At 40.1% G+C, this 26,563-nt stretch overlaps 1 protein-coding gene across 11 annotated transcripts in view; it reads right to left on the bottom strand.

Annotated features, from left to right (window-relative positions):
- TANC2 (tetratricopeptide repeat, ankyrin repeat and coiled-coil containing 2) overlaps nucleotides 1-26,563 on the bottom strand; it is a 471,869-nt gene that overhangs the window by 36,747 nt on the left and 408,559 nt on the right. For all 11 annotated transcript variants that reach the window (XM_034942670.3, XM_034942673.4, XM_008963747.5 and 8 more), the window contains 3 exons: nucleotides 11,229-11,337; nucleotides 2,293-2,415; nucleotides 1,525-1,761 (listed from right to left, as the gene is read on the bottom strand). In XM_034942670.3, the coding sequence (XP_034798561.1) occupies nucleotides 1,525-1,761; nucleotides 2,293-2,415; nucleotides 11,229-11,337 (469 nt within the window). The remainder of the gene's footprint in view (nucleotides 1-1,524; nucleotides 1,762-2,292; nucleotides 2,416-11,228; nucleotides 11,338-26,563) is intronic.

The following is a 26,563-nucleotide window of genomic DNA, read 5'->3' as shown; positions in this document are numbered from 1 at the left end:
TAGAGGAGGAGACAATTGCTCTGGAAAGGAAGGTAAGTACTTCCTTCTCTAAGGCAAAGTAGAGGTGAGCGTACGTAAGAACTGATAAGAGTTTTGAGATACAGGCACCTTGAGATGAGCTCGATCACAGTGATGAAGGGCAGAAGAGGCATGATAGGATCTTGAAAGAAGTACATATGAGTTACATTTCTGCTCTGGGGAAAACAATGAAAGATGAAGAAAAGGATGGCTTGGCAGTGTAAGGGCTGAACAGCAGGAAAGACCCAGCTAAGATCAGAATATGAAGTGACAGCAATAGTAAGAAGGGCTGGCTGCCGTGGCTCATGCTTGTAATCCTAGCGCTTTGGGAGGCCACAGTGGGAGGATCTCTTGATCCAAGGAGTTTTAGCAAACCTCCGAGCAATATAGCAAGACCCTGCCTCTACAAAATAGGAAAAAAATAAAGCTGAGTGTGGTGGCGCATACCTATACTCCTGGCTACTGGGGAGGCTGAAGACTGCAGTGAGCTACAATCATGCCACTGCACTCTGGCCTAGGCAACAGAACAAGACTTTGTCTCTAAAAAGAAAATGAAAATAGTAACGAGGCCCAGTTATCATTGTTCCTAGAGGTGTCCATTCAAATGAATGGGATGTCACAGGTGCACAATCACTGTGCTACAGTAAACTTCTAAGGCTCTGAGATGTCACTGAGAGGCCTACGTCTCAGTTCCCAAAGGAGTGGAGGAGTCCCACTTTCTCCCCTGGTAACAGCACTGAATACTGCAGAATGAAGTCATACTATGACTTGTATTTCACTATGAAACCACTAAAGTCCTCAGTTTGTTTTCAGGACTGAAACAAAATACTATGAGGCCAGATTTTTTTTCCCAGAGGCCCACATTTGTGAGACCAGCATTTTTCTTTTCACCAATATTGTGAAATCGAGTTTTTATACATAAAGCAAACATATTTTGGAAATGTTTTCAGAGAACTGATCAGTACTAACAGAAGCACTTCGAGGTGCCCTTGGTCAGTCTGAGTATAAATAGGGAGAATCATCTTCTTCCCTTATCTCTAGAGTGGTGGTCTTCAAGGACAGGATGAAGGTGTCTGGTCCTGTTCTCATCTCCATGGCTAAGTTTTCTTCTCTACACATGAAAGGCTTAGAGCCTGCAGGTGTCATTTGGTCCAGACCTGCCACTGCAGTCTCCTTGCTTCCTCACTTCTCCTTCCTCTCTTTGTTAAAAAGAGGCTTCTTCTGAGCTCAATAGATCATTTCTGGGTTGTTATGTAGAAACTTTTTGTGGTTACTGATAAATGCAGTTTCCCAAGCACCTCTCAAAGGGTTTAGAACTGTGTGCTCCTGCAGGATGGATAGCAGTGGCCCTGCACATATGCAGAACCAGCACTCTCTCTGATCTGCTCTCCATCATGGTTTGATATACTCTACCCAGACTCATGAAGTAACACTGGAGATAAGAAAGAGTATGCATTGAAAATAAAGAAAAAGGGAAGAAAAGCAGCAGAGCTGGGCAGCCAGTACCTTGGCCCGTTTCTTGCACAGCAGCACCACAATGCTCAGGTACCCTGCTGCTGCAGCATATCCCAGGGGAGTCAGGCCACTTTCAGAAGAGGCATCCACGTTGGCCCCGAACTCCAGCAGCAGGGCTACCATTTCTGTGTAACCAAGATGGGACTGAACACATAGAATTGGAGCATTATTTAAAACCTCTGTCCGGTAATTAATATTGGCACCTCCCAAAATCAGCAGTCGGCTGACCTAGAAATAAACAAACAGAACTAATAATTAGACAAACAGGAGTCACATCCTTTTAGTCATCTTTTATTAAACCATCTAACATTCTACAACAGTGTCTAGTAGCATTTAGTAATTGCTTTATTTTATAATCTCATTTGCTCCTTTTTCTTTTCCTTTGGTAGGTAATGTAAAATACCTCCTTTACATAAATGGCATAGTAACTAGAGCAATTGCCTCCTATACTGTAGTGCTGAACATAGTCTCTACGAAGTGAGCTCTTGGTCAGAAAAGCTCCTACCAAGACAAAGGCTACTCTTTGGAACCAGCAGGACCTGATCCCATATGTCAGAGTCAGCTTACAGAAGTTAAGAGGACAATGGAGCTAGTCTCTAATTTATAGAATAAAATTTAACAATTTAAAATATATTAAATTATCAATAAAAGGCTAATAAGACAAGTCAAAGATCAACTAAATAGCTACTTAATGTCCTTCTAGTTTTATTTTTTCATAGTTAATTCCTTATCATATTTATAATTTCTTTATAAATTTACCTTTATATTTGGAGTGTAGAGATTTCGTAAAGACGCCAGTGCCATGGAAAGACCTTCTGTGCTATAGGAGATCCAGAGACCTTGGAGGATGGAGGATGATACACCAACTTTTTTACTCAAACCCTGAATAAGAAATACAGACAATTAAATTAGTAGCCCAGCAAAAAAAAGTAGCATCAGTGGTGAATTAGTGGCCTCTTTGTTTTTGGTACTAATGAATGAGAGCGGAGTCTCACCCTAACAATGTTCATGCCAAGCAAAGCCTAGGTGGGGGGACAAAGACCAGTCCTGCAGGAACAAGCTAACTGAAACAGTCTCCATCTCTGCAGCCCTTAGCAACACGTCTACTCAACACCTCTCTTTTCTGTTATATCTGGATATAATTTATTTTTCCATATCTTTTTTATTAGCCTTCTTCAATAAATCTCTTAAATTCAAGTTACTAAATTACACACTGTGGCAGAAATAATGCAATGTGATAACTGATTTCCATTTCATTTTCTTCCTGAACATTTGGAAAAACTCTATTTCCCAGGCTCCTTTACAGTTAGGTAGGCCATGTGACTGAATTCTGGTGAATAAAATTAGGGCATAAATAATATGTCATGTCCAGGCTTGGCTCCAAAACTTCCTGCATATTTCTCTACACTTTCTATTGTTCCTTTTGATTACAGGCCAGATGTAGAAGATCCAATGGAGAATTCTGAGGCCCAAGGTGATTTTAGAACTACTACACGGAAGGAGCCTGCCCAGACATCTGCACTGTACTGTGATGTAAGGAGAAATAAATCTTTGTTAAGTCATTGAGATTTTGCAGGTTTGTCAATAGCAGCTAGTGTTCTTCACCTTAACTAATATATCCCAAAATGATTACATATGCTTATCCTCAGGAAAAAAACAGCAATACAGGCTTGATTGCCATCCACAACAAATTTTCTCCTAGTATCACTGGCACAGGTCCCACGACATGTACTAATATTTGTCCTTTTCACATGGGCTTCCCCAGAAGGAAGTTAGAATAATATGTTCTTCAGATCTCCTGATTGTTAGACACTCTCTGACAATCATCTTACTCTTCTGTCAATATCTGGATCAAATCAGTTAAAGAAGGAAATCCTGAGGGCAGGAAGATATTAACAATGAAATTTGGGTTGTAATAAGAGATATAGGGAGGTACTTCTTTTAAAAACTTAAGCTACTTCTGCTTTCTTTGTCCCTAAAATATAGAATGTTCTTGCCTAGAATACCTACATATACCCAAAATCAGGAAGTTGTGTTTATCCGGCATACTAGGGAAGGGGCATCTACAAAGGAGGAATGTGTCAGTAACTTATGAGTTATAAATTCATCTAACAAGACCTCTAGTCATGGTGGTCAAGGTCTTCCCATAGAGGGTTCAGGGTCTCTAAAGTGGGTTAGGGAAAAACTTCCTGTAGAGGGAATTCTCACACTAGAGGAAAGGCTGAAAGGTGAATAATGCTGTGGGAAGGCTAGATACACGAACGTTTTAAAGGCTTTTCCGACACAGGCACCTTTTTTTTTCTCCCTGTGGTGATATTCTGATGCAACCAAAAATTAAATCATTGAACTTTCCTATTAAAAATTTTATTTTCAGCCAGGTGCAGTGGTACATGTCTGTAATCCCAGCACTTTGGGAGGTGATGGTGGGAGGATTGCTTGGGCCCAGGAGCTTGAGACCAGGGAAATGTAGGGAGACTACATCTTTACAAAAAAATTAAAATATTAGCCAGGCACGCTGGTGCATGCCTGTGGTCCCAGCTACTTGGGAGGCTGAGGTGGGAGGATCGCTTGAGCCCGGGAGTTTGAGGCTGTGGTGAGCAGTGATCGTGCCACTGCACTCCAGCCTGGGCAACACTGTGAGGTTTTGTCTCAAAAAAACCAAAAAACAACAACAACCAAAAAACAGAAGGAAAAAAGACTTCTACATTTCAGTTTTTGAAATTATAAAAATAATATAAATTTTTTATAAAAATCAAATGAAATAATATGGTATTAAAAATAAACCTCCCATCTCAATCCTAAGAGGTGACTCCTATTAACACATTAGTGTTTATTATTTAACACATTTTCTATATATATGCAAAATACATACATACAAGTGCATATAAACAATGTAAAATTTACTTTATTAAACATTTTTGATTAAGGAAAATTTAAAACGTATTTACAAAAGTAGAGAGGAATAGTATAATAAAGCTCTCATGTACCCATCACCTCACTTCAGTAATTTTCAACTCATGGCCAACCTTGTATTATTTACACTCCTGCTCATATCCCCTTCCCTTGATGGGATTATTTTGAAAAATCCCAGATATTTTATCAGTTAATATTTAATTATTTTAGTCAGTGTCTCTAAACAGATATGAACTTTTTAAAACATACCTAAAACTAAGAAGGATTCTATAATATGAAATATCCCAACAGTGTTCAAATTCCCTTGATTAGCTAAAAAAAGGAACTAAAATTTTTTTGGTTTGAATTGGGATTCACATAAGGTCCATACACTGTTACTGGCTTTAAAACACTTTCATATTACTAGGTAGTTCTAGGCTTTGTTCTCCCTCACTATTATAGCTTTTAATAATCATCCATGTACATGTATCTTTATACACCTATGCATATATATCTATAGAATATGCCTCAAGAAGTTGATATATTTTGCGACATTTTGACATGGCTTTATCAAAGTGGCTGCAAGTGTTTATACATTCTCAACAAAAAATCCACAGCTTGATAAAATGAGGAAGGATGGTGCTAATTATTTCTACGTATCCTCTCGTTCCATTCTATCCTAAGAGCATGAGCCAAAAGGCTGGGTCAAATCCTAGCAGACTAGACCTTTGGGTGCCCAGAAACACAATCCTATGCTGGGAGGCTGAAACAGAATCCAGTTTTAACCCCTCACACCACAAGATTATTTCCCTTTTCATCCTCCTTGATTATTTAAAAATGGCTACCTAATTTCTACATGGTCCATATTCTCTCTGGCCTTGAGGAGGCTGGGCTCTGTTCTGAATCTGTCTACTATAGTACCCATGTAGGCACCCAGAGTTGGGTAAACAGAAAACAGTAGGAAAGGTGGGTAAGGGCAGCTTCTGATTGCTCATTATTACTTCAGAAGCTCTTTTAATTTGTGCAAGTAACAGGGACATCAATTACAAACTCTCATTTGGCCATGCAGTTTACATGCAAACAAAACTGAAGCAAATACATCACTAAGTAGTTCTGATTGTTATTTTGGCATATGAAATAGAATAGTTCCAGATCTTTTAGGAAGAATTCTAAATGTTACTCAGGGTTGGAGTCCAGACAAGTTAGGTTCTTGAGCGCACCTGCACTGTAGATCCTGGAAGACCAGGAAGCTTAGCTGTGACTCCCCACTTGGGCCTCAATCTCCTAATTTATAATATGTGTGGGCCTCAAGACCTTTTGAGGAATGATAAACTATATTAACGAATTCAGAGAGAAAAATCAGCATTAAGAAATATCCATAGTCTAACAGAGGAAGCTTTTAGCAATGGAAGACACGTCTTACATATGATGGTTGAAGGAAAAAAAGGCAGGAAATCTGACATTTATTCAGATCTACAATGTGTCAGGTTCTGTGCTAGGGCCTTTCCAGATTTAGCTTCTCTAATGTAATCTAATCTTCACAACAGCCCTAGGAGGTAGAATTTATCACTATTTTTATTTAGGAGGAAACACAACTCCTGGAGCTAGAATTAGAGGCCAAATCTGTTTTTACTCTAAAGTTCATGTTCCTTCCATTATACCAACTAAAAAAAGGAAAAGTAATTGGCACCTGATTCAGGACCTCACTTCTGATCTTAGCTGAAAAAGTAGCAACTATAATAGACTAAAACAGACAAAACAGCTGATTGCTGCTTTCTCCCTTTACCTTTAATTCCAAACCATTTTCCATCCTTGGCCCTCTTCTCCAAAATTGTCCTTTTTAATCCCAGACAATTTCTTCTACTCCTAAGACATCACACTTATGAATTCAACTAAGCATTATATGCTTTTTTCCCAACTATTAAATTAAAGTAAAATTGTGTCTAAGACCTGTAACAGTTACCTTTCTGTTGACATATGTATGCTAACTTTAGGATAAGGGTTATCACTGGGGAGGGAGGAGAATGGGGTAAGGGAAAGATATAAAGGGGCTTCTACTATAATTGTTACATATATAACATTTATATATATAACTATTAAATGTAGGTAAGAGTCACCTATATTTTGGTGACTCTTAACCCCAAATATATATATGTGTGTAGCCTTTAGAGATCCTAGCCCCTCTTCTGAGGATTATATATATTAATGAATTAAATCCTCACAACCACTAAGTAAGGGCTAATATTATTGCCATTTTAAAGATAGTAAGATTAGTGGTGGTAATCCCAGCACTTTGGGAGGCCAAGGAGGGAGGACGGCTTGAGACTAGCAGTTCAAGACCAGCCTGGGCAACATGGTGAGACCCCCATCTCTACAAAAAATAAAAATAATTAGCCAGGTGTAGTAGTGTTTGCCTGTAGTCCTAGCTACTTGGGAGGCTGAGGTGGGAAGACTGCTTGAGCCCAGGAGTTCAAGGCTGCAGTAAGCTGTGATTGTGCCACTATACTCCAGCCTGGGTGAAGAGTAAGACCTTGTCTCCAAAAATATAAAAAAATAAAGTTAAACAACTTGCTTAAAGTCATACAGTCAGGAATTAAGACAGACAGGGTTTGAACTCAGTCTGTTTTTAGAGTCTGATCTCTTAATTACCATGCTTGCTATACTGCCATCTTTAAATTAATGATGTGGAATAGTGATTTTTTCAAACAGGAAAAGAAAAGAATAGTGGTTTCTCAACTAGCTGGGGTGCACATTAGAATTACCTGGGAAGCTTTTCAAAAATACTACTGATCAGTCGCTGCCGGTGGGAATGCAAAATGGCACAGCCACTTTGGAAACTAGTCTGGCAATGTCTTACAAGCTAAACATAGTCTTACCATACAATCTGGTAATTGCACTACTAAGGTATTTACTCAAATGAGCTGAAAATTATGTTCACATAAAAACCTGCCTCTTAGTGTTTATAGAAGCTTTATTCATAATTGCCAAAATTGGAAGCAACCAAGATGTCCTTTAATAGATGAATGGCTAAATAAAATGTAGTAAATCCTTATAGTGAAATATTATTCAGCAATAAAAAGAAATGAACTATCAAGCCAAAAAAGACATGTAGGAATCTTAAATGCATATTGCTAAGTGAAAGGAGCCAGTCTGAACATTCTACATGTTGTGTGATTCCAACTATATGACATTCTGGGAAAAGCAAAACTACAGAAACAGTAAAAAGATCAGTGGTTGCCAGGGGTTGAGGAGGGTAAGAGGAGAGGAATGAATAGGTGGCGGATAAAGGAATTTTAGTGCAATGAAACTATGCTGAGATACTTAATGGTGGATACATGACATTATGCATTTGGCAAAATCTACAGAGCTGTACAACACATAGAGTGGACCCTAACATAAAGGATGGACTGCAGCTAATAATAATGTATCACTATTGGTTCCTCAATTGTAACAAATGTACCACATCAGTACAAGATGTTAATAATAGGGAAAATTGTGGTTGGGGGAGTATGTGGGAACTCTGTACTTTCTGTTCAACTTTTATATAAGCCTAAAATTGGTCTAAGAAATAAAGTCTATTTTAAAAATGAAGCCTAGGTTCTACTCCAGAACAATGACTCATAATCTCTGGGAGTAAGGCTCAGGAATGTGTGTGTATTTTTAAAAAAACTCTGCAAGAGAATCTAATGTATAGCCAGAGTTGAAAATCACTGACCTACATCTATAGAGAAATCTCAAAGACAGAATTGTTGAGTGAAAAAGAGAAAAAAGTTATAGAATCTTATAGCATTAAAAAACCCAAAATAGTTGTATATATTGTTTATGAACAGGAACCTACATTGGAAAAGTGTAAAATATAGATGAGAAGAACATGTTAGGGGTGTTAGCATGTGCTAAATCCCAACACATTTAGAATAGGAGTTATCTCTAAGGGAGACAGAGAAATGGGGTAAAAGAGAAATACAAAAGCGTTATCTATTATATTTGTTACATTCGTTTCTTAAAAATAAAGAAAAATATTTGAAGCAAACATGGAAAAATGTTAACATTTGTTAAATCTGGTAGATAATATTTGATTACATGCAATTATCTGTACTTTTCTATATTTCATAATGCAATTAAAGAGGAATAGGAACATCTTTTCTTCTAAAACAAGAAAAAAAGAGGTAAGAATTGATAATGATACAGATTGATTTGCTGGTGAGGGGAGGAAAATAGTTAAAGGAAGTCACACTTGGTAGCTTTGATCTTTTTCAGTGACTCACAAGTTAGGCTGTTTGTTTCATTAGTTGGCTTTATTAAGAGATAGAGGAAAAAGAAATGGGAAAAGGAGCTGAGTAACAATGGACCTTGGTAAATGAATGTCAACTAAATGGTCCAGTAAATGGACCACAAAGCAGCACTGAGAACCGCACTGAGGCTGGAGTAGATACATAAGAAATACGCCTGAAATACATAGCTTTGGATTTGGAATACTAGCTTTACTTGTACTATGGACTTTTGATTTCTTCTGGTTAGTGGAGTTGACCCTTTGTTCCTGTGAAGTACAGGAGAAAAGAGCTTCAGTTTGGTTCAATTCAACAAAGATGACAGGCAGAGAAGTGTGATCCCATTACCAGCCAGGATGTAGCCAAAAATAATGCATAATTAAATTCTAAGCTCATGGTTTCTTAAAGAGAATTTTATGTTCGAATAGCTTGAAAAAGTGCCTCTTCAGTATCTGTAACTATTGCTCAGGTAAGGGATCTTTTTGTCGGCAATAAATGGTAATGGAGTCCCTTCCTTAGAATCTAAATTTACAAAACTGTTTAGCAGCCAGTGATAAGCTTGCTCAAGATTTTTGAATACTTAAGAAAACAGGGAAAGCATGAAGAAACAAGAGCAATCTCATCTTAGGGATCTTTAGCTGTGGCTCAGGTATCTTAAGATCATGGCAAAAACTAACCTTGGGGGCTTATCCAATGAGCTTCTTTAAAGCGGGTTATTTACAAACATCACCTTTATGAAGATAAAACCAGAGAAATGTAAAATTAATTGGAAAAAAGTACCCATTGGATTGTGTGTCACTGCTGAATAGAAGTTTCAAGTGGAACTATTTCTAACCATAAAGTCTATATTTGTCTTTGACCCACAGCTGGTGCAGATTGAGAATTCTAGCAGTTTGGGAGAAGTTAAAGCCTCTCAACAGGGAACACTGCATTTAAAGGATCCTGTAAACTGCAGCACCAGGAAAACCATAGTCCAAGTCTTCATTCTTCAGCTTGCAGTCACGTCATCACCATATGCTGTACACTAGAGTATTTATGGCTTGAATCACACATGGAGCCAGTCTTATCTCAGGCAACCATGCTGTCTGCATCAGTATAAGATAAAACTGTGCTAATGACAGGAGGGCATGTTTAAATGTACGTTTCCATGTATGGGATAAAATACTTTGTCAAATGAAGCTTGGTCAAATGAAGCTTCATGCTACTTCTCTGTGAATGTGGTATTTATTTTATGGGGCAGCAAAGGCAGGGATTAGCTTCATTTTTGCATCTGATTCTAGGCAGATAGTGATGCTAAAAGGTTAATGCTTAAGTTACTGTCTTTCAGTTACTATCTAACAGCAGGACAATGCTCTTAGAGTTTATGGAATTATTAGCTACTTTTTAGTCTGCTTGAAACTGGAATGCCATACCTTGCCAGTTATTTTAGCTCCACTCTGCTCCTACTAAGTAAGTTCATTTTTGGTACAGTGATTTGTTAGACAAGACAAGTAAGATTCAAATACAAGATTTGTCACTGTGGGTTTCACTTCTGTCCATCTGATGACCAGGCTGCTCTGGCTCTGTGCTTATATATTGGGAAGAATTTGCTAGGCTCTTGAAGTTATCCTTAATGCCATCTTTCTCTCTGAAGACAATGGTTTCATTTTTTAACAATATCCTGTGGGGGAAGCCTGACCCAGAGAACTGTTTAAGATACCCATATTCTCCATCCTGAGGCAGGAAAAGAATTCTGAAAAGGCTGTAGGGACTGGAACTCTCAGACTGTGGGACAGAAAAATTAGGACAGTAACTTCCTTCTCCACTTTTGTGGGTTAACCCAAAACTGTTATCTGAACTACAAATTCCTTGAGATTAGGGATTGTATCTTTTTTGTTTTTGTATCTCTAGTACCTAGTTTAATGCCTCAGTAAGTGATGAATAAACAAATGAATGCATACATGCACAAACAAATTATGTGTCCTCTTTTTGGTCCTCCATTTCAGCCTTTTGAAGGCTGAGAGAGAAGCTGATGTTATAGAGTTCTTAAAGGTTTTCAAACTAATGGGAGAAAAACTGGGATATAATTTGAAGAGAGATTTGGGGGAAGTAGCTCCAAGGAAGGTTAGTGTTGGTTTGAAAGTCATAGCACCAGGAATGTTATTATTGTCACTAAAACAATTTTAAAAAATGGAAAGAGTAATTGCCCTCAGTGATTTTTTAGACATCATGAAAACCTGCAACTAATTGCTACAATATGACTGTCCTCAGGAGATGATAGGTCATGTATGGAGCACACATCTATAGGTGTATATGCACCTTGTCAATGATTATACATATACGTTTCCTGAAAAGCCTATCAGTTAGTTACACTGGGAGATGTACAATGTAGTTCTAAAGGCCTAGGGAGGAACAGGCCGTACATGTTGGGAGATGAACCAAGTTTGCAGCAAAAGAACTTCAGAAGGCAGGGACTACACTGAAATAGTCTCTTACATAAAGCATATGAAAGTCTGCTAGAGATGGGGGAAAAATGGTTCCAACTGCTTTAATTACCTTAAAAATGTGTGCTTTGAGGATGTGATGTCCCAGTTCAATAGTCTGCTGTCGGTTTAGTTTTCCCTCTTGGCGGGAAAACCAGAAGGCAAGTAACGTGTGACCACTCCTGCAAAAAAAGAGAAATTTATTTTAATTAATTAATTTATTTATTTATTGAGATGGAGTCTCACTCTGTTGCCCAGACTAGAGTGCGGTGGCGCAATCTCGGCTCACTGCAGCCTCCACCTCTTGGGTTCAAGTGATTCTCCTCCCTCAGCCTCCTGAGTAGCTAGGATTACAGGCGCCTGCCACCATGTCTGGCTAATTTTTCTATTTTAGTAGAGATGGGGTTTCGCCATGTTGGCCAGGCTGGTCTCGAACTCCTGACCTCAGGTAATCCACCTGCCTTGGCCTCCAAAGGCATGAGCTGCTGCGTCCAGTCTGATTCATTTTAATAGAAATGTTAATGCCCCAATTCTGCTTTGGTTGGGGGACTCTTCAGGTCCAGTCATACCTCCAACAAAACTATATCATTCAACTGATTTTTTGGGGAAGGGCACCTGCTCCTGGGCAAAGAATGGGTATTGAAAGGTTCCTAGGCAGTTCCTTATCCAAATCACATGTATAAATACCACAAAATGTCAGTTATAGCTGGCTTACACCCATCCCACACACAGATGGCATTACAAGATTTTCATTTTTATTTTCTATCTCTGTCAGCAACTCTCATTCCACCCATGCTTAAATGTCAGTGTTCCTCAGAATCTCATTCTTGGTCCTATTCTTTCCTCGCTCTAGATTAGCTCATCCATCCTCAAAGCCTTCACCACCACCTATATTCTGTATCTTTTTCTTTATTTAGACTTTTCTTCTCAGCCTTAGGCCAGTATATATCCAACTGTCTATTGCACTTCCCCATTTGGAGGTCTCAGTACCTCACACTCAACACGACCCAAACTGGACTTACAACCTCTTCCCCAAGTGACGTCTTCTCTGATCAGCCTCTACCAAGCCCCTACCCTTTCCCTCCAGCTGAGAATGGAGGGCTTTCTTTCTATGGCTACCAGTGTAGACTGTATATCCTCTAGCACAGTGTTTGCCATACTGTCACATACTCTCTCCTCCACTAGATTGAGGTTCCTGATAGCATCTGTTCCCCATTAGCTCCTTGCTAACAGATCCCAAACCTGTTTATGAAAGAGAAAGCTCTTTTATCTGCCTCTGGATATTGTCTTATCTGCCCATGATGTCCAGAACTGCCTTAGTTTTCTTGTAAATTATGTGGTCAGCTGGCTTGAGGACAAAGTCAACAGGAGGGCTAGGCTAAAAGAATTGCAGAAAAATAAAGTTTGAGCCCTATTAGCTGCCCTAATTCTGAACTTGTTATATGAGGTAATAGATTTCTGTTCTGTTTAATCTATTTGAATTGGAATTTTGTTTTTTTTTCCAGCTCAAAGCATGCTAATGATACACTTATTTTAAGTGTTAATGTGTGTGTGTATGTATGTGTGACATGTATGTATATTTAGGGTTGTATTTCTATTTACATTCACGAAAGAAACCTGAATTACTTATATCTTCCATAGCGCCTAACATAGTCTACTGCATATAAAAATGCTCAATAAAACTTTTTTAGAAGAAAAAATCTGGCATTAAAGAAAGGACACTAGATCACCTTTGAGATGTGTTTTCTTACCCCTATTTGTTATGGCCTCTAAGAACTGCTGACACTTAGAACCATCTCTCTATGGCTGATATGCTTTGAGTCTGTGTCCCCACCCAAATCTCACCTTGAATTGTAACCCCCATAATCCCCACGTGTCATGGGAGGGACTTGGTGGGAGGTAACTGAATCATGGGGGCGGTTTACCCCACGCTGTTCTCATGATAGTGAGTTCTCAAGAGATCTGATGGTTTTCTAAGTGTCTGGCATTTCCCTGGCTGGCACTCATTCTCTCTCCTGCTGCCTTGTGAAGAGATGCCTTCTGCCATGGTAAGTTTCCTGAAGCCTCCCCAGCCATGTGAGTCAACGAAATCTCTTTTCTTTATAAATCACCCAGTTTCAGGTATTTCTTTACAGCAGTGTGAGAATGGACTAATACAGTAAGTTGGTACTGCAGAGAGTAGGGTGCTGCCCAAAAATGTGGAAGCAACGTTGGAACTGGGTAACAGGCAGAGGTTGGAACAGTTTGGAGGGCTCAGAAGAAGACAGGAAAATGTGGGAAAGTTTGGAACTTCCTAGAGACTTGTTGAATGGCTTTGACCAAAATGCTGATGGTGACATGGACAATGAAGTCCAGGATGAGGTGGTCTCAGATAGAGATAAGGAACTTGTTGGGAACAGGAGTAAAGGTGACTCTTGCTATGCTTTAGCAGAGACTGGTGGCATTTTGCCCTTGCCCCAGAGATCTGTGGACTTTGAACTTGAGAGAGATGATTTAGGGTATCTAGTGGAAGAAATTTCTAAGTAGCAAAACATTCAAGAGGTGACAGAGCATAAAAGTTTGAAAAATTTGCAGCCTGACAATGCAATAGAAAATAAAAACCCATTTTCTAGGGAGAAATCTAAGCCAGCTGCAGAAATCTGCATACTCAATGATGAGTCAAATGTTGAATCACCAAGCCAATGGGGAAAATGTCTCCAGGGCACGTTGAAGGTTTCATGGCAGCCCCTCCCATCACAGGCCTGGAGACCTAGGAGGAAAAAGTGGCTTAGTGGGCTGGGCCCAGGGCCTTGCTGCTTTGTGCAATCTCCAGACTTTGTATCTTGCGTTCCAGCTGTGGCTAAAAGGGACCAATATACAGCTCAGGTCGTTGCTTCAGAGGGTGCAAGCCCCAAGCCTCATTTTGTAAAAATACAAAAAATTAGCTGGGCATGGTGGTGGGCACCTGTAGTCCCAGCTACTTGGGAGACTGAGGCAGGAGAATGGCATGAACCTGGGAGGCAGAGCTTGCAGTGAGCCGAGATTGTGCCACTGCACTCCAGCCTGGGCAACAGAGTGAGACTCCATCTAAAAAAAAAAAAAAAAAAAAAAGAGTTCAGTGGCAATTTCCAGATTTTATGAGTTCGAAAGAACCCTGGACTCACACCTTCAGATGATACTGATGATTCCATGCAAGCTACACTTGTCTGAGACATTCTCCCAATTAAATAACTTCCTTTCTATTATGGTTAATTCATCCAATCAAACAAGGTGACCTGGTATCCACTACAATTTAGAAATTCTGTAAAGGCAAAAATTAAAGTCCCTTTTTAAACTCTTACTGGAATGAAATCCATTTGATGATTCCTATGTATGATGGGAGCTGTCCCATCCCCTGTGTTCCAGGTTCTTTACTGACACTTAAAAACTCTACAGTCACAGCAGAAGGCACCTCTTCACGGGGTGGCAGGAGAGATAATGAGTGCCAGCAGAGGAAATGCCAGACACTTACAAAACTATCAGCTATCACGAGAACAGCATGGGGGAAACTGCCCCTATGATTCAATTACCTCCCACCGGGTCCCTCCCACAACATATGGGGACTACAGGCGCCTGCCACCATGCCCGGCTAATTTTCTTTTTTTGTATTTTTTAGTAGAGATGGGGTTTCACTGTGTTAGCCAGGATGGTCTCAATCTCCTGACATCATGATCCACCCACCTCGGCCTCCCAAAGTGCTGGGATTACAGGTGTGAGCCACCGCACCCGGCCCTGAACTCTTATTTAACCCATGAAAACTCAATTTAGGTGACAGGTTATTTTATTTTTTTCTTTTTGAGATGAAGTCTCGCTCTGTCACCCAGGCTGGAGTGCAGTGGTGTGATCTCGGCTCACTGCAACCTCCACTTCCCACGTTCAAGCAATTCTCCTGTCTCAGCCTCCCAAATAGCTGGGATTACAGGCATGTGCCACCATGCCCAGCTAATTTTTTGTATTTTTAGTAGAGATGGGGTTTCACCATGCTGGCCAGGCTGGACTTGAACTCCTGATCTCATGATCTGGCCACCTCAGCCTCCCAAAATGCTGGGATTACAAGCATGAGCCACTGCACCCAGCCTATTTTAGTTTTTTCAATAGAGATTGTTCTTTTTGAATAAGTTATTTTTTGAATAAGTTATTTTAACAGACCATATGGAAGTTAGACAACAATACAAAGCATTTATGAAGTATCTTACTCTCAAGATCTCAAAATTCCATCCAGCTCTTAACAGTAAAATTATTGTAGCCTCCCTGGTATAAGAATTATTACTTTAAGTTACTCATCCATGGCTGTTCCACTGTGACTAGAACTTCTGAATATAAGTCTCTGATCCACTATCTATGCTTTAGGCTGTTAATGAGAATTCATGCCTATTGGGATTAATGTAAAAAAGCTTGTGCTTGACAAGGAAATGAACTTTCAGTTAGACATAGAATTGACTTTACCCTAGTGTTTTCATTTTACCACCATAACTAAGAAATGCTGGTGAGATGTCTGCATTTCTCTAGTCTTCATTTCAGCTGGCTAGAGATAACTGCTTGCTTTTGCATCAGGCACTGAGGAGAAACAGCAAGCAATACAGGTCAAGGATAAGATGAAGGTGGCAACTATAGTTCATTTCTTTTTGTATACAAGCATGCTACATTATTACTAAAAGGATGGTTCTGATCAGTACACTGGACTCAAAGTTTGTGGTATGTAGGACATAAGGGGAAACAGCAATGTACATTCTATATTAGCTCCCATGGTGACATCTTGAGCACTGAGATTTAATTCTGCTTCTCGGTCTGCTGGATCTCTCCACCTCCATCACTATCAAACTCGCTTTTTGAAGTTGGAGCTTTCCCTCAAAACCATCTCTCTCTCTCTTTTTTAAATATTGCCAGTTACTCAGGCATAAAACGTAGTAGCTATTTCCTCCCTCTCCTATACTTTCTCTCCTGAAAAGTCACAAGTATCTCATTCTCTTCATTTTATTCTTGACTGCTCACTCCCTGGCCATCCCAATAATCTACATTGCAAAAACCTGATCAAAATTCTGCTCAAAATTATTTGCTAGTTTTATTTTCCCTCTGATATAAAATTTAAATTCCTTAGCATGGTATCCAAGGGCTTTCCATAATTTGTCCCTTGCCTATTTGTCTGTCTTTACCTTTTTACCTTATCCTTTCAATTCTAAACAGAGTAAATTATCTGTAGGGTTTCAAACATGCTTTCCCTCTGCCTGGAATTCTCTTTCCTGTTTAGTTCATCAGAAAAACAATTTCTCATTCTTCAAATGGCAACTCACATCATCTCCTCTGTGAAGCCTTCCCTGGTGCCCCCCGATAAACTCAGGGGTTCCTTCCTTAGGTTCCTGTTGTACCTGGTACACATCTCCATTACAGCACCCACTGCAGGGCACTCTTCTATGTTGCTCTACTCCACACGTGGGAAAAAGCACGGCCTCTATCCTCAACAGAGTCTAGGTAATAGGAGTATATATTTGCAGAATGGATGAGTAAATAATAACATCTTATACCTGTGTATCTTAAGGTTTTCAAAATACCCAGGCATGATGGCTCACACCTGTAATCCCAGCACTTTGGGAGGCCAAGGTGGGAGGGTCGCTCGAGTTCAGGAGTCCAAGACTAGCCTGGGTAACAAAGCAGGACCCTGTCTCTACAAAAAAGTTAAAAAGTTAGCCAGTTGTGCTGGCGTGTGCCTGTAGTTCCAGTTACTTGGGAGGCTGAAGCAGAAAAATTGCCTAAGCCCAGGACGTCGAGGCTGCAGTGAGCTATGATTACACCGTTGCACTCCAGCCTGGGCAACACAGCGAGGCCCTGACTCAAAAAAAAAAAAAAAAACCAACAACAACTGAAAAATCAAAATACTTAATAATAATAATAATTATTTTTTGAGAAAGAGTCTCACGCCATTGCCTGGGCCAGAGTACAGTAGCATGATCTTGGCTCATTGCAACCTCCGCCTCCTGGGTTCAAGCAATTCTCCTGCCTCAGCCTCCCAAGTAGCTGGGATTATGGGCGTGCACCACCATGCCCGGCTAATTTTTGTATTTTTAGTAGAGATGGGGTTTTACCATGTTGGCCAGGCTGGTCTTGAACTCCTGACCTCAGGTTATCTGCCCGGCTTGGCCTCCCAAACTGTTGGGATTACAGGCCTGAGTCACTGCACCCAGAAAAATACTTTAATAATTTTTAGATTCTCAAAAAATCATTATACCATAGGTATAGCAGTAAATACTACTCCCAATATTATGGTAGAGGATTGACAGAGACTAAGTAAGATTGAGGGACAGACCCAGCTCGCATGCCCAGGAAGTAAAAGAGCTAGAATGAGAACTTCAGTGTTTTTGAAATCTAGTTCTACTGAAACCTAGTTCCACTGAAATCTAGTTCAATTACCACACTAAGATTAGCAACTTGGTCTTTGTTTCAGAGCACACTTGTGTGAAAAAAAATCCACCACTGTAAAGAACAATATACTCATTTGTATAGTATAAACTCTGAATTCTTTAATTTTAACATAATTAAAATCAGCAACCATGATTTTGACACTTTTTGATTGGCATTTTGAGAAAGAGTAGGTAAGAAATAAGGTAGAGACAGCTCTAGGAAGCGTGATATGTTTTAAAGCATGACAGAGCACAACTATGCTTTCCCTTTATAATTAAAGATGATGAGGCCAAGGCACAGTGGCTCTCACCTGTAGTCTCGGCACTTTGGGAGGCTGAGGCAGGAGGATTGCTTGGGTCCAGGAGTTTGAGACCAGCCTGGATACCATAGCGAGACCCCATCTCCACAAAAAATTTAAAAAATTAGCCGGGTGTGGTGGCATGTGCCTGTGCTCCTAGCTACTTGGGAGGCTGAGGTGGGAGGATCACTTGAGCCTGGGAGGTTGAGGCTGCAGCAAATTGTGATCGTGCTACTGCACTTCAGCCTGGGTGACGAGCAAGACCCTATCTCAAAAAAAAAAAAAAAAAGATGGTAATCATAATCAACTTTAATATGGGTTCAGATATGGTCATAAAGGCCATGGGGTAGGGAAGTGAAGACAGAAGAGAATTATTTTCACATAGCTTATATAATATCACCTTATGATTCAAAGTTACTTTACAAATTTCCTTACTAGCATTCACAGTGCTGCCTCTTCATCCCTAAAAGTCAAACAGACCTACTTTTAAATCCTAGTTCTGCCACTTACACACTTTATAACCTAGGACAAGATACTGAACCTCTTTGTGAGACAGGGATAGTAATATCTACCTCTCAGGACTGTGGTAAGAATTAAGTGAGACATATTAAGCGAATGCATTTTATTTTATATTTCTTTTATATTCTTCAGAGTAACTAGTGTAACGCTAAACTAAAGGAATGACCAGTAACCACAAATGACTTTAAACATATAGGAAGATGACTGTGGGTTCAAATGGAACTTTAGTCTTTAATGTGTGTAGCAGGGTGAAATGTGATACCCTGTCCTTAACCCTGATCCTTACCCTTCCACACTGTACCCTACTACCTTTGCAGCCAGAAGAGAAGTCCACAGATCAGGGAAAAATTACTGGGGTACAGATGCCGTTCACTGCTAGCAAATGCAACTTGGAATTGTAACTTCAGGCAGAGGGGAGGATAAGGACAGAGCTAACTGATCCCTAAGAAACAAGGTAAAAATTGCGCTAACAGGAAGAATATAAATTTCTCATGTAGACCAGAGGTTTTCAGGAGGATAGTAAATCTTATATTCAAGGTATATTTGATTTTAGATATTTTAGGAGAAAGTTGATCACAGGTCACAGTTGAGGATCCTTCCCCCAGCACTCTCCCTTCTCCCCTTTGCTGGATAAATATGCGTGTTTTGACAAAAGTCAGAGAAGGTGGTATCCAGGATAGCAGAGAGCAAATTCTACTTGCACTCTCATTTGTAGGCATGAGTAGTCCCTTGATATTGGAGACAAATGACACTCACTTCTGGATAACTACGGGTTACAAGGCAGTGAGGAACTACTGTCACTTGATGATCCTGTACCTCAAGAGTTCAGAGCTATGGAGTCTTTTAGAGAAAAACCCTTTCTAAAGCAAGAATCACTCACCTCTATCCTCATTTAACATTATGGAAGTTGGATAACAGTTGTTTCACACAAAATATACAATGGCATTATGTTTGTTTTTCTAATAGGTTTTCACTTAGCACCCCAGGAGATAGCTAGTCTTAAAGTTTCTCTTTGTAGTACCAAAACATGCTAACAAATAAATCTGGATATTTCTAGCATGGACAGTTTCTCACTGTTCTAGTCAGAGTTACTAATATGGAGTCACACAGATTTCATTATGATGACAAACTTAATATACAACCTTCTAATGCTTCAGAGAAACAACACTTAGGTGCTTTGATTTTTTTTTTTTTTTTTTTGAGACGGAATTTTGCTCTTGTTGCCCAAGCTGGAGTGCAATGGTGTGATCTCAGCTCACTGCAACCTCTGCCTCCCTGGTTCAAGCGATTCTCCCGCCTCAGCCTCCTAAGTACCTGGGATTACAGGTGCACGCCACCACGCCTGGCTAATTTTTTGTATTTTTAGTAGAAATGGGGTTTCACCATGTTAGCCAGGCTGGTCTTGAACTCCTGACCTCAGGTGATCCACCTGCCTCGGCCTCCCAAAGTGCTGGGATTACAGGCGTGAGCCACCGTACCTGGCCAGGTGCTTTGATATTCTGTGTGAGGGTCAGATGTGACAAAGTGGTATAGTTACAGCTAGCTGGCAAGAAAATTCTTATAATCTAAAGCCTATCTTATAATTTTGGAGGAAATAATATGTGCTGCTGTGAAGTGTCTTTATATTACAGAGGTTAATGTGGGTTATTTAAAGAGACCTAGTGAGACGAGAATTATGAGGCAGAGATGGCTGGCTGCCTCCAAAGATTGTGCTCCCCTTCCAAGTCAAGAGTTCTTGTTGGCAAGTGGCTTCCTTGCCAGGGACCTTGCATTCAAGTGGGGTTATGTGACTCAGTTCTGGTTAACGAAATGCAGACAGAAATAATATTCACTTCAGACCTGGCCCAGAAGAATCTTCCACTCTTCCCCTGTTTTTTGTCTTCCCCCATCTGCCAGTTGATGAAAACAACAATTACCCTGGGAAGCAGTGTGTGAAAGATGGCAGAGCCCCCATTGGCCTGCATCTCTGAAAAATGGTACAGGGCAGACCTCTTCCAAAACATGTGGTGCCTTTGGACTTCATGTGAGTGAAAAATAAATTTCTATTGTGATAAATCACTTAGGTTTTGGGGTTTACTTATTTCAGTAGTTAGCATTACCTTAAATAAAACAAGAAAATTAGTTTTTGAGGGATTGCTAACAGGGGATGGATAGAAGGATGAAGAAAGAGTAGAAAGGAGGACTAAGGAGGCCGGGCGTGGTGGCTCACGCCTGTAATCCCAGCACTGTGGAAGGCCGAGGCGGGCTGATCACGAGGTCAGGAGATCGAAACCATCCTGGCTAACATGGTGAAACTCTGTCTCTACTAAAAATACAAAAAATTAGCCGGGCGTGGTGGCGGGTGCCTGTAGTCTCAGCTACTCAGAAGGCTGAGGCAGGAGAATGGCATGACCCCGGGAGGCGGAAGTTGCAGTGAGCCGAGATTGCACCACTGCATTCCAGCCTGGGCGACAGAGAGAGACTCTGTCTCAAAAAAAAAAAAAGAAAAAAAAAGAAAGGAGGACTAAGGAACTGTTTATCTCAATATCAGTGAAAATGGGCAGAAACAAACATAATATCCTCATAAATTAGATATTTGGGATACTAGTTGGGACATCAGTTATGAGGTTTATAGCAACAGGCTAGGTGAGAAATGCTAAGACCTATTAAATGAGAAGAGAGAGCAGGGTGTATGTGGGAGACATTTTGGTGATACTCAAAAGCACTTGGTCTTTTTTTTGTGTAGGGAAGGTAAGGATGGAGGGATTAAAAACTGCAATTAGGCCAGGCGAGGTGGCTCACACCTGTAATCCCAGCACTTTGGGAGGCTGAGGCGAGCAGATCACTTGAGGCCAGAAGTTCGAGACCAGCCTGGCTACCATGATAAAACCCCGTCTCTACTAAAAATACAAAAATTAGCCTGGCATGGTGGGGCATGCCTGTAATCCCAGCTACTCACAAAAATTAGCCTGGCATGGTGGTACATGCCTATAATCCCAGCTACTCAGGAAGCTGAGGCAGGAGAACCACTTGAACCCGGGAGGCAGAGGCTGCCATGAGCTGAGATCATGCCACTGCACTCTAGCATGGGCAACAGAGTGAGACCCCATCTCAAAAAAAAAAAAAAAAAAAGCTGAAATTATTATTCCTTTCCACAAGATTGTCGAAGCACACTCCATGAGAAGAAAAAAGGAAGAGGAGTCCTTGTGTCCCGTGACAGTAATGAGTCACTTTCTATCCCCAGCAGCCTTCCAGTATAAAAGCCTGTCTATTCCAAACCACTCATTCCTAGCCAACATGAAGTAATTTTTCAAACTCACAGCTAGCTGAAAGTATTCAAACTATGGTATCATCGGTAGATTCCCTACCAGAGCCCATCATAAAGAGAGAAAGGTGAAAGAGGGAAGTTCCTTTAAATGGATGTTTCTCTTGTGTTACTAGGGGTCTTTGTGTTTGCAAAAAAGTAACTTGTAGGATGACCTGATAAAGTGGTATTTTCAGTAAGATTAATTCCTCTGAGAAATTCAGATGATACCATCAGATAATCATTGTTTAGGACATGGGGAATTTAGTCCTTCTAGCAAGGATCCCCGTGCCTCCATCTCCCTTTCTGCCAGTTGGACAAAGGTGTCTTCTGGCCAGGTTCTTAATGTTCTGTAGCTCCTGAGCCCTACTAGGAACACGAGTGTGGCAACTAAAAAGATATGGGTTTCCAAAAGTTCAAAAAGGTTTGTTCAAAAAGGTCTTTAAGTTGCCCTTTTGATAGCCAGGTTTCTAGAACTCATCATCCTTTGCCTCTCTTCTATGTTTAGTCTCTTACTTTTTATCTTCCCGTTTTCCAGTGTCAACCGACATGGTCGAACTTTTCCCTTCCTTCATTGCTAAAATTTTGGGAAGTTGAGTCTATGGTAGTGGTCTCTACTTTTTCATTTCACATGTAGTTTTTAACTTATGGGAATTGGACTTCTGCTACCAACCATTCTATGCAAAGTATTCTAGCAAAAGCCATATATGGCCTCTTACCCTTTGCCTTATTGCAGTACAAGGTACTGGTGAGCATCCCCTCCTTGAAACTGCCTTCTCCTTTGACTTCCATGACCTTACTTCCTTTTGTTTCTCTAATTCCCGTCTAAATTACTATTTGGCTCATCATCTTCTTTTAGCATTTAAATATAACTATTCTGTTTCATGCTTCTAAACTTCCTACTTTATATTCTTGGGTGATCTCGTTTAGTACTATGGCTTCTACTGTCAGTTATTTGCTGGTAATGCGCAAAGTTATAGCTGCATGCCTTGAGCATTCTCTTTGTCTATTTTCTAAAGGCACATTCCTAAATATATTCTGTGCATCTTTCCTCAGAGGCAATTCATTATGAACATGTCCAAAATAGGACTCACTTCCTCCCCATAAGCCTGTTCTTCCTCCTGCCTTTGCTCATGTTAGAGCCCCTCCTCCATTCAGGAAGTTCTGTGTTGGTTAGTACCATCACTATTATCCATCATTCAAGATAAATCTCATCACTTTTGATCCCTCTGTCCTGACCTTTCACATACCATATAAAAAAAGACCAAGTGCTTTTGAGTATCACCAAAATATCTCTCCCACATACACTCTGCTCTCTATTCTCCTGTTATAGGTCTTACCATTCCTCACCTAGACTGTTGCTATAAACCTCTTAATTAGTAGCCCAACTTGCAGTCTCTTCCCTTCATTTCGACTCATCTTCCATACATCACTTGTCAGAGCTATCTTTCACATCACCAGAGTTATCAGATCTTTGTTTCTTCCTTCTCAAAAGGCTACAGAGGCTCCCTGTTATCTACAGAATTATAAAGTCTTAAATATGGCATTTAAGGTTTTCCCAGTGACACCTCCTATCATCCTCTCTTCCTGATCATGCATCTTATTCTCTCATCATAGCTGCTCACAGTTCCCCGAAGGCATTTCATACGTTCTCACTCCTCCTTGTTTCTGTTACTGCCATTACCTTTTCCTTTCTGCCTACAGTGCTCCTGCATTCCCTTCCTGCTTAACAGAATTCAACCCATACTTCCAGGCTGAACTTTAATGTTACCTCTTCTGAAAAGTATTTCCTCTTTGTCTAGGTTCCTATAATACTTTGTACTATGGCACTATTGTTGGTTGCTGTGTCTGACTTTCCTTTAGAGCAGGGGTATCCAATCTTTTGGCTTCCTGGGGCCACACTGGAAGAAGAAGAATTGTTTTGAGCCACACATAAAATATACTAACACTACAGATACCAGATGAGCTAAAAAAATTGCAAAAAAATCTCATCATGTTTTGAGAAAGTGTATGAATTTGTGTTGGGCCACATTAAAAGCCTCCCGGGGACACATGTGGCCCATGGGCCGTGGGTTGGACAAGCTTGCTTTAGAGTATAATGGCTTTAGTGTCAGGGGTGTCTTAAGCCACCTAAGTTTCTCTAGTGGTTAGCACAGTCCTTGGTGTAGAGGAGAAGAAGCTCACTAAGTGTTTTGTGTTTCATGAATGAATAAAACCAAGCAAGTGGGTACAAGGAAGAGCAATGCAAGGACTTCCAGATTCTCTTTCCAATTCAGTACTCAATTTGACTTTGAATTTGCAGATATTTCTGCTGTCGCTGTTAAGACTGTGAAATGAGTGTGCATATGACTCAAGTATTAAGAATAGGTTAACAATCCTGATCTTTTCCACTTCTCTTCTTAAAAATTCTGCCAACAGTTAAACTTTAGTTGTTGCTGTCTTATAGTCTGCTTGTGGCTATCCATTCTCAGCAAATGATACTCATGCTTCTTGGCGAAAATTATTTCTTCCATTTTTCACTTAACAGTCAGTAACTGCTTCGGCATATTTTTTCATGGCTTTCTCATGGAAGCTGATTTCAAAATATATTTCTGGTTCCCTTGTGCTGTTTTATAGTCAATATGGAAATGTATGACCCTTGTGAAAGTAAACTGTAAGTATGACCAAAAGGTACCTTTATAGAAATGAGTGGAAAAGCATTATTTTCTTGTAAATATAGAATCTGAATAGGAATTTGCTGCTTTCTCCCACTTTGCCTCACATCTTCCTACTGCCTTTCTGTTCTGTTAATGCATCTCTAGCTCTAGGAAAATGGTCATCTTTTCTCTGTTCCAACAAGAAGTCTTTAGGTAGCTGGCAGGGCTTCATGAGGCAGAAGAGCTATGACTCCACTGAAATGTCAGTTTGAAACACCAACGGTAGTCATAGGAAAATTGATCACTTCTCTCTTCCTCCTCCATGCCCCTCAGCTCTTTGTTTATACCTCTAGCACAGCACTCTGCCTTGAATTATAGCTAGTTATAAATGTGTCTGTTAAAAACACTAACCTGTAAGTGTTGGTAGACAGATCTTACTTGTATTTGTATTCCCAGCAGTGCTTAAGACAGAGCCTTAAATATATTACTTAATAAATATTCACTGAATACTTGCTGAAATGCGTGTCTTCACTTAACTCCTGAGGCATGGCAGGAGGTAACAAAGTGAACAAAAGATACTATCTGTTGAGTTGTGGGAAGAGTTTCTCAAATATTTGAAGTTGCTAGCTTAAAATTAGTACCACTTATCATTCCTTTGTTGGCTCATTAGTTCGTCATCAAAAAAAAAATTTACCGTGCGCTTACTGTGTTCCAGGCACTCTACTAATCATTAGGAAGACACAGTGAGCAATACAGAGAAGGTTCTTGTCCTCATCGAGCTCATTTTAGACAGAAAAGTGGACAAAAACGAGTATTCACCTACAATTAATAATAAATTGTGATAAGTGTTAGAAAGGAGGTAAAAAGGATGTTATGATTAAGAGATAAACCAGGAGGCACTTACTTAGATAATGTGACAAGCAGAAGTCTTTCTGAGGAGGTGGCATTTAAGCTGAGATCTGAAGGAGGAGTGAGAGATCTTTCTATGTGATGAGATGCCTGGGAAAGTGAGCTCCAGATGGAGGGAACTGTTAAGTGCAAAGGCCCAGAGGTGGGAAAGTGCAAGTTCTAGAAACTGGCAGAAAATTGTGAATAAGAGGGAGAAAGAATAAACTTAATTCAGGGAGGGAGGCAGAAGCTATATCTATAAATACAGGGCTTTGAACAATCTGGCTTTGATTTTACTCTAATCATAGAAAGCCACTGGAGGATTTTCAGGAAGAGGTTACATGGTCTGATTTGTGTTTTTATAAGATTGCTCTGGCTGCTGGTGGAGAATGGACTCGAAGAGGGCAAGAAGGGAGACCAATTAAGAGGTGAAAGTAATCCATGTGAGATCCCAGGATGTGGTCATTATGATCATGAGAGATGGAAACAAACAGATACTTGCAAGTAAAATTTGGGTGGCAGAACCAACTGGATATGTGGACGGCTACAGTAAATTCATGTCTCACAGCTGTGGCTTCTTATGGTTGACAGGATGGAACGCTATTAGTGTTGAAAATGTGGAGATCTACCCGCTTTTGAAAGTCTCTAGAGATGGCCGAGTGAATTGCTTTACTTGCAAAAAAGAGAATATGCTGTCATGTTGCACTACACTGGCAATAGCTCCTCCTGACTGCTGTGCCATTAATCTTGGTTTGACAACCTAGGAAAACTTGTGGGGTTCTTATCTTTTGATCCGGCCAGTATTGCTTCAGAGACTCATTAATAGAATAATTAGCCTCTAATTCCTGTGCTACTTTCAGTACAAGAAATTTCCCTTAATCGCCTGCCCTACTTCCACCTCATTTTAGATTAAGTTGCTGTAACCAGTATTCACTATACCGAACATATCCACCTTAAAAAAGCTCTATATGTATTTTTAAACACATAAAGCAGTATTACCTTTTACAAACAATATAGATATAAGTCTCCTCTGTGTTTTCATTAGTTGGCTGTTCTGTAATTTTTTTTTTTTTTTTAAGAGTCAGGGTCTCACTCTGTCACCCAGGCTAGAGTGCAGTGGCATGACATACCTCATTGTAACCTTGAACTCCTGGCCTCAAGTGATTCTCCCACCTTGGCTTTCCAAAGCCCTGGGATTACAGGCATAAGCCACCTTGCCTGGCCTGTAAATGCTTCATGAATAAGTAAACGCTAAGCATTTATTCTTGCCAAGTCATCACTTCTGGGCCTTTTGGCTAAGATCAAGTATATTCTTGCCAAGTCATAAAACGATGCACTCTTTCCAACTTATCACAAGCAGAACTATATCT

The sequence above is a fragment of the Pan paniscus genome, chromosome 19 (genome assembly GCF_029289425.2).
Source record: "Pan paniscus chromosome 19, NHGRI_mPanPan1-v2.0_pri, whole genome shotgun sequence".
Classification (NCBI taxonomy): Eukaryota; Metazoa; Chordata; class Mammalia; order Primates; family Hominidae; genus Pan; species Pan paniscus.
The sequence above is the reverse complement of the archived record's forward strand: the minus strand, read 5'-3'. Positions and strand labels throughout refer to the sequence as shown.